The sequence below is a fragment of the Dendrobium catenatum genome, unplaced genomic scaffold, assembly GCF_001605985.2.
Source record: "Dendrobium catenatum unplaced genomic scaffold, ASM160598v2 fragScaff_scaffold_156, whole genome shotgun sequence".
Classification (NCBI taxonomy): domain Eukaryota; kingdom Viridiplantae; phylum Streptophyta; class Magnoliopsida; order Asparagales; family Orchidaceae; genus Dendrobium; species Dendrobium catenatum.
In genome coordinates, this window is record NW_021318618.1 from 7290691 (window position 1) to 7299981 (window position 9291).

A 9291-nucleotide genomic window follows, 5' to 3' on the forward strand; every position below is an offset into this window, starting at 1 on the left:
AGTTACCAAACGGTCTCCGATTTTAACGAGCTTATACTCGAATCGAGCGGCTCGACGAGACAAATCCAACGAACCTAAGATCACAAAATTCCGACATCATTAAAGCTTTCAAATGTCCAACGAACGGTGCATGATCAAAGGATTCAATATCGGCCGTCAATTCAAACCACTTCCAATTCGCCCCTAATCACACACCTATTTACAGGCTATGCCACACCAGAAAAACTATAAATAGAGCCCTCATTCTTCACAAGGGGAACTCAAGTGAAGAGAGAGAAGAAGAAGAGAAAGGGGAAAAGGTGAATCATCTCCTCCTCGACCATGGCCGGGGCTTTTCCCGCCGCCTGAATACGCTGGAAGCCTGGAACTCTGCCAGATTTTTGGAAAACGACGGGATTCTGTGAAACTTTGTAAATTTGCTTTAAATTGTAATCTGATCGTCCCAATTTGTGGGACGAATCAGTTTCTTGTAATTTACAAAAAAACTAGTGGGACTTTTTAGTTGGGCGAGGCCCCGTGGTTTTTTTCCTTTTTGGGCTTTCCATGTAAAAACTCTGGCGTTCATTCTCTTTTCTGTTTGTGTGCTGAATCTCCGTACAACGCTCGGACGCGTTACAAACTCTACCGCCGCATATTTTCTAGCACGCAACATCAACGAATTTTATAACATGCAATAAAGCCTTTAATTAATTTCATATGTCATCACCCACTCTAAATTTGGAAGGCTTGCCAATTAAGCATACACTTCACTAACTAGCTATTTAATGATTTGCTAAGTCATAAAGCAATATATAAAAAGTTTTAATATCTTAATCTCTATGATAGCACACATCATCCAAAAACAAGCAATGATAATCCTAAATGCCCCAAAACAATAAAAAAACAAAAAAGTTTGGTGTTTTATGCAAATGGACATTCTAAAATTGGGTTAACATTCATTGTAACAACCATTAATTATTAACATTATTACATTAACGTGTGTGATTGGCCATAATGAGAAGGTATCCAATAGAAATTTCATCTCCTACTTTTACTTTTTTTACAGTTTGATCAAAGGCTGAGCCAAAATGTAATTTTCAACTTTTGAAAGGACAAAATTCTTGGATTTATTATTTGCAGATTCCCTTCGTTGTCCTTCCAAAAATAATTTGGAAATTACATTACGGGTACTATTTCATTGGCGTTTCAGTGAATTTTATACCCATTATCTGAAGATTAGAATATAAATATTAAGAATGCTGCCTACAACATAATTATAAAAAATTACATATGTGTCATTGAAATTTTTTATTTTTTTATAAAATTAACATTCAAGCATTTTTTATATTTAATTTAATACAACATACCATTATGATTTAATAAATAAATAAATAACAAAAAGTTAACATTTTTATGAATGTCATTAATCTTAACGTAAATTTAAGAATATTTTTATCTAATTTTATTCAATTTGTTTAAATTTGAATTAAATTGTTTTAAAAAAAGTAATTAGGTGTTACTTTTATAAATATGCACATTTTGAAATTTTTATTTACATAGGCTGGGTACACTCCTACTAAGCTATTGAGGATCTAAAAAATATTACATTTATCACTATTATATGTGCTACGTGCTAGAAAATTTGAATTAGTAGAATATATGTTAACGTCTTAGTAGTGTACAAAGATTCAACATGTATATGTGAAAGTAGTAGGGCCATAGAATTTTTTACATGAAAAATTCATAAATGGGAAAAACTATGAGGCCTGATCCTGTTGTAAAATTCACTATATAGCAAGTGATATAAAAACCCACAATTCTTCATTGTTAAAGAAGAGAAAGAGAGAGAACAAAGGTCAAGCATTCACAAAGAGACAATATATGCCTAACAATTTGGCTTAATTTTTTAATAGGGATTATAAAAATAGATGTCCTTAGGCAGACAAATAAACCCAATAACATGTCAAATATTGTCAGTATTTTGGAGATGGTGGCGATTTCTGATGTTGATTGTCAGTGGCGATAATAGTCATCGATAGCAATAGCTAGTGGTGTTCGTCAGCGGCGATGACTGAAAGATGCAAGGGAGTTCTCTTTATAGCTATATTTCTCTTCCTTCCTTTCGTGAAGAAAGAAAGCTTATTTATAAGTTTTTGGGAGTGTCATACTTTATAAAGATAGATAAAATCGTGTCGGAGTGCTCCATTAAATCGTTCATATTGATTCATCCGATCATAAAACATTCGTCAAGCATTTAAATGTCTTAGTGATGTCAGAATAAAGTGATCTTTGGCTAGTTCAATTCGTCTCATCGAGTTGCTCGATTCAATTATAAGCATGCCATATTTTGAGAATATTTGGTTACCCAATTAATATGCTTTGAAGCATCTAAATATGCTTCAATCCCTTTGTTTGAGCCTATTTGGACTCGAATTAGAATGATTTTTGTGTCATTGGGTTCTTCTTGTCGAGATGTTTAGTTTGGCTATAAGGTTTCTAAGATCGGAGTTTGGATGGTCTCAAATTTAATTTTGAAAGTTTCATGTTCAAGAGATTAGCGTATGATAAATGTGATTTTTGGTGACATATCAATATGCATAAAAAATATTCAATATTCATAAATACTCCCTCAACCCAAAAGTAAAGATTCAAAAAATAATATAAATGAATATATATATATATATATATATATATATATATATTAATTTAATTTATTATTTTGAGAGCATTATAGAATATTTGTTTTAATATTTAAATATTTTATTGGATTAACTTCAACCAATCAAAATAATATATTAATAAGACTGAATAAAGTATAATAGTGTGCCAATAATTTAAAAAATATATTATTATACTAATAATTGAAAAATTGTGAGGACAGATCACCAAGGCATGATTTGATTTGATCATGTCATTAAAGCTTTATTGATTTGATGGAATTAAAAAATAGAAAATGAGAAGGATTTGAGAATAAAAATGATAAAGATTTTCAAACTAATTTTGATTCACTTATTTTATTGAGGAGAAATTGATTAGCTTTTTCTCTTTTATGTATTATGTGAAAAGAACCTATAAATCACAACAATCACATAATTAAATGTTATTCATTACACATACAAGATCTAAACACTCTAGTTCCCGAAAGTCTAACCAACAATACAAGCATAGTTTTAATGATTATAGTCATTGTAAATTATTTTATGTCTTTTAGAAAATTACTAAAAATGCTCCCAAAATCTTTTTAATTACTACGGGCACAACACTCCTTCTGATTCTTTGTGTATTTCTTAATAATCTCAGTGAAATAATGAAGAGTCTATTCATAGAAAGCAATTACGCCTTTTTAGTAATTTCCTCACTAATTTGGTTTGCAAGAAATTAACATTGAATGATTCCTTGATTTTAATGCTCCTCCCTCAGGTTTCAATGCCCTAGAAACTTTAATGTGATAACTAATGATGAAAATTCTAATTATATCATCTTTGCTGCTCAAGACCCCTTAAGAAAATAAATATTGAGCCCTACCTAAAGCCAACACACATTTAGGTTAGTAGATGGTTTCTTTTATAACATTTATGTATCAAGGTAGAAGTGAATATGATCATAACAACATATTTTGCAGGAAATTCTATAACCTAAAGTTTGTAAATGATTATCTTAGAAGGGGCCTAAGCAACTAGGAGTCAACCTACAGTTGAAGGTTATTAGATAATCCTAGGATCAACAAATAATAATGATGATTACAATATTTATTTTCTTAAAAGAAAGGAGACTGAATGACTCAATGTCAACATGTGGTGGAGGAAATCATGATAGTTACTTTCTTGAAAGACGGAAACTAGATAATTGGGAGTTGGCAAGTGACTAAAGGTGATTGAGTTGGTCCTCCTAAATTGAGAGGGATGGACTGCAAGATTGAAAATAAGGTGATGAAGATTAACATAGTAGTAGTAGTGCTTACATTGAAAGAAGATGGACTTAATGAAACAAAGTTGGTAGCATCCTTTCCTAAATAGAGGTAGGTTAGATGATCTAGAGAAGAAGGATTATGATAGTCTTTAACCTAGGCATTGAACTTAACAATCAATAAAAAAATTAGCAAGTGATAAAAATGATGTAGGCATTCTACCTTTCGAAGGAAGTGACCATGAATGATCTAAAGTCAATGAAAGTTAATGAAACATTCGAGATTATTTTTATCTTGAACAAAATATCATAGACTACATAATTACTTAAAGTTATTAAATAATTTAAGACTATTACAAAAGTCTTTCTCCGATACGGAGGGGAGCGGAGGCTAAATTATTAAAATTTAATTGGTGATAGAGGTGATTGGGATAATACGTATCCTAATATAATAATTAAGACAATTCATCTCATAAGTGTAGAACGACTAAATGACCTAAAGTTAAATGGTGATGGCAAGAATTAGGGCAGTCGCTCTTATAATTGTTGGGGTTTATACTAGACAACTAGGAATCAATTGAAAACAAAAAACAAAAAAACTTGGAATCGATAAACAATTGGACAAAATTGTGATAGTCTAATGGAGGAGGGTTGACTATATAAAATGGAGTCAATAATATTAAGATAATGGATTGAATCATTAGTGGGGGATTAGTCTTTGAAATTTTACACATAAAGAAGCGATTATATATCCTTTTTTTAGAGCTCTAAACGCCTATTAATGCTTTGGTCGAATATTCAGATATTTTTTAATGAGAAATTCATAATATAAATGAGGAAAAATATATTTTTTGTATAAAATTGTGTTTTTGAATAATTATTCAAAATTATATTATAATAATCCGAATTCTTATCTAAAATAGATTATAACATTATATTGATGAATTATAGGTTAGTTAACATAGAGATGTGCATCTCTACCCTTTTATTGCCCCGTAAATCTTGCAGACAAGAAACAAAAACAAACAACTGACTGTCGGATCCACCAAATTCTGCGTGGTATCTCCTCGTGCTCTATTCAAGATAAAGAAAATAATTAATATGGAAATGGTAAAAAGGAATTACAATGACCATATTTGACCGAAAGTGACAACACCCTGAAAACAGAGCTGTCGACAGACGCTGGCGGCCCAACTTCCTCGGCATCGAGACCTACTTCAGATCCTAAACCGCCGCCCAGAGACAGCTAGCGGCCTCCGCTTCTGTGCCTCTGCTAATTCCTGTTTTACGATTAAACCCACAGCAAGTACCCACCCATCAATCCCTTTTCTTAAATCACACACTAACGCATAAAAAGAATGGCCTCTATATGGGACTTTTAACAATAGTCGGTTAGGGTCAAACCCTTTATTGATAGTTATTCTCGAGTCAGGCCTAGATACAGGCTGGCTTGATTTGATCGATTTTATTAAGTACATAAAGAAAATGCAGTTATTTATACATATATTATTTCTTTTAGTTTATATAATTAACCCATAAAATTTTCCATTTTTCCAAGCTACAACTTGATTTACCAAACTACAACTTGATTTATGAAATAACAATAAAGATGACACTCTTTTATCCTTTGGTTAACTTTTCACCACAGAGGTGTCGAAGGCGGAAAAATTAGTTTGTGCGAACACTAAAAGCTGTCTGGAGCCCAATCATAACGCACCACATCATCCTTTTATTGTATTGCTGCTTGGTATTACTCGGTACAGCTGCTCAGTGCCAGTAGGTACTGTGGCTCGGTATTGCTCGGTACCGCTGCATCCAAACATAGAGCTGTGTCTGACGTCCGCACGGAATAATTTATCCGAAGTATGAGGATAGTTGTGGCAGACAATTGGGAGAAATTTTGCTAGTAAGTAGTTGTTGTGGTCATCTAATTTGAATAACATGAGAAGTGGAGAGGATACTTATAACCTATTACAATGGGATGTTGGATGTCCTTGCACGAGGGCTAGCTTCTACGCAAGCAACAAATTGCACACACACATGCCATGACTAACATATAATTGTTAGAGGCCGAGAATGAACAACAGAAAGAGCAAATGAGATGTCGAAATCTTCACTACACGTAAAAGTAAAAAGAGGGCTAGAGTGTTATTTTAATTGTTATTTAAAAATTTAATGAGGTAAATGTAAAAATAAAATATAAATAACTTTTATGCATATAATCTTTCTTTGTAACAAAATTTTATTGGTTAAACTATACTTGAAATTAATATTTCACTCATAATTTATAAAATCAATACTATTCAATAATTCATAATACTCAAAAAAAAAAAAAAAAAAGACTTTAACTAACATGTATTGAATAACTAAATAAATAATAACTCTGACTAATATTTAGCCTTACAAAATTTTCCTTGCCTTCCATGCAAATTACGCTTCTTGTCCATCCCCTCGTACGCGTGGCCCACCCCTTGTTAACCTGTGCTTATCCCCACTCTCTCACGGGTAACGACTAATCACCCGAATTACAAAATTAACGAAACAAACCTCACAATATATAATATAATAATGTGCCGTAAATAGCGGAGAAATCCACCCTCTCTTCTTCCTAACTCTAATCCGTCCTACTCTTCCCTCTCCGCACTTCTCCCTTCCCCACACAATCCAGTCATGAAATCCTTCGCCGGAACCCGCCTGATACTCCTCCAACCATCCCTCCCCAAGCACGCCACCGCCACCACCCCTCCGCCGCCTCCGTCAGCTCAACACCGCCTCTGGCTCATCGCCCTCATCTCCTTCTTCGCATTCGCCTCCATCCTCACCCTCCTCTCCTCCTCCGCCCGCGAATCCCGCCCCACTAATTCCCTCCTCCGTGCTGCCGCATCCGTCTCTCCCGCCGCCATTCCAGCTCCGGTGGCGGCGCTCCACCCCAACCTCTTCGACGCCCTCCTCCACTACGCCTCCCAATCCGCAGCCAACGGCCGCATGCCGGAACCCGAACTCCGCGCCATCGCCGCCGTCCTCCGCCGCCGAGGCCCCTGCAGCCTCCTCGTCTTCGGCCTCGGCCCCGAAAGCCTCCTCTGGCGCTCGCTCAACCACGGCGGCCGTACCGTCTTCATCGACGAGAACCAGTACTATATCGCCCATTACGAGGAGCGCCATCCGGGCCTCGAGGGGTATGACGTGGCGTATACGACAAAGGTAAGTGAGCTCGGCGAATTGCTCTCCGCCGCGCGGAAGCAGGTCGGCGGGGAGTGTCGGCCCATCCAGAATCTTCTATTTTCTGACTGCCGGCTCGGCATCAACGACTTGCCGAACCATCTGTACGACGTGGCGTGGGATGTGATACTCGTCGATGGGCCGAGGGGATACTCGCCGACGAGCCCGGGGAGGATGTCGGCGATCTTTACGGCAGCGGTGCTGGCGAGATCTGGTGGTGCGGGGCCCACCGATGTGCTCGTGCACGATTATGAGCGGGAGGTGGAGAGGGTTTGCAGTGCGGAGTTTCTTTGCGGGGAGAATCTTGTAGGCGTTGAGGGCCAGCTCGCGCATTTTGTTATACGTGGCGGTGGCGCGGCTAGGAAGGATGACTTCTGCTTCAACCGTACCGCCACGGCGGCGGCGGCGACGACGGCGGCGATGTTGTAGGATCTGGTGTAATTAATTAATTAATTAATTAATTGCAACGCTGTGGGGTTTTTTTTTGTTCGACTTTCTGTAAGGAATTTAAGATAAAAATAATGTAGTTGTTATATCGTGATGATGGGAATGGAAAGCGGGAGAACGGTGGGTGCTTTTCCCTTTAAGCGCCAAATTCTCTTCTTTTTTTGCTTTCATAATTTGTTGGATTTTTTTTACCTAATCTCTTGTAATATTATCTTAACAGATATTTATTGTTTTAATGTTTTTGATTAAATATTTCTATTATCTTAATTTCAATAAATAAAAATTTTCTTCCGTAAACTGAGAAATTATATGAAGAGAATATGTTTTTCAATTTATTTTTAATAATATTTTGCGTGTTTATCTCTCTTTATTAAGCCATTATCAATATAATAAGTTTGAATTCTTAATTTTTTTTTCTCTAGTTTTAGTGAGATTCCTGTTTTTTTTTCTAAAATTATTACAGGATTTCCTCATAGAAAGTAAGTAAGAAGCTTAAAAGAGAGTTTAAAATTTTTAAATTTAGTGTAAGTTATCATTGTTGCGTCCTGGAATATTCGCGGCGGTAGAGAAATATATAGTTTAACGTCTTAGCGTTGTTAATATAAATTTAAAATTTAATAGCTTAAAAGAGAGTTTAATTCCTGAAAATGTTAAAAATTATTATTAAATTTTATTTATATCTAAATTATGCGAGCTCAATAAAAAAATTTAAAAAAAAATTAAAAAAAAAAGACTGTCGGTGGATCACTGGAGTGGAGGCCTTCCACTGTATTAAGGCTTCAACTGCTGAACAGATTCGTGTACGTTTACGTTTTCAACCTTTCTTCACACGAAAGAAGGATCCCAACACGTGTGGTGGCTGGTGTGATTTAATGAAAATAACGTGCTCAGGACTGCAGGAGTGCAGGATGTAACCGAGCACGATTTTTTGGCACGTGGGAAGATGGACATGGGTCAGGAGTGTCTTTCCGATTTTTTTTTTTTTATAATTAATGCTTTTCTTCTCTGCTCTTCACAAGTTTTTTTTTTTCATACTTTTAGAAAAAGAAATTAAAAAATAATTAATTAGAACTTGTTTTTAGTGGCAGGGATGAGAATTAGACAATTTGGAGGAAAAAATATTAGATTATTATGATATAAATTATAATTTTACTTAAAAATTATTAAATTTATTTTAAGATGTTTATTATAGATGAGAATGTATATTGCATCATACTCAAAATAAATTATATAACATTTATGTCTATCTTAATATAATTTACATTAAAATATTCATATATAATTTTTTTTCAATTATAAACATATTTTGATCTTTTTTTAAAAGCAGTTCAAATTTATATTAGTTCATTAAAAATAATTCAAAATTTTGAGGGTTGTTTGATTTACAAAAAAAAAAAACATAATAAAATGAAATATATTTGTTTAGGGTCAAGGAGTATTCGCGGCGGTAGAAAACTATAAAGTTTATCGTCTTAGCGTTGTACGAACATCCGGCACGCAATTAGATAAGAGAAAGGGTCTAGCATTTATGAGACACCAAGATTTTTACGTGGAAAACCCCTGAAAAGGGGGAAAAACCACGGGATCTAGACCAATTTGAATGAATCCACTAGTATTGCAGTCGATTACAAATGAGCCCTTCCTTGGTGGAAGGTCTTAGCTTGATGTACATCTTATGGAGTACATTACATGATGTTAATACAAAGAGTTATTGTTGACATGTTCGTTTGGTCGGAAGGA

At 34.9% G+C, this 9291-nt stretch overlaps 1 protein-coding gene across 1 annotated transcript; it reads left to right on the forward strand.

The window, feature by feature from the left end:
- The first annotated feature begins 6448 nt into the window (after positions 1-6448).
- On the forward strand, positions 6449-7787 carry LOC110113321 (protein IRX15-LIKE-like). The gene has a single exon (XM_020845857.2). The coding sequence runs from the start codon at positions 6556-6558 to the stop codon at positions 7531-7533; it is 978 nt and encodes a 325-aa protein (XP_020701516.2). The 5' UTR covers positions 6449-6555; the 3' UTR covers positions 7534-7787.
- Positions 7788-9291: the final 1504 nt, after the last annotated feature.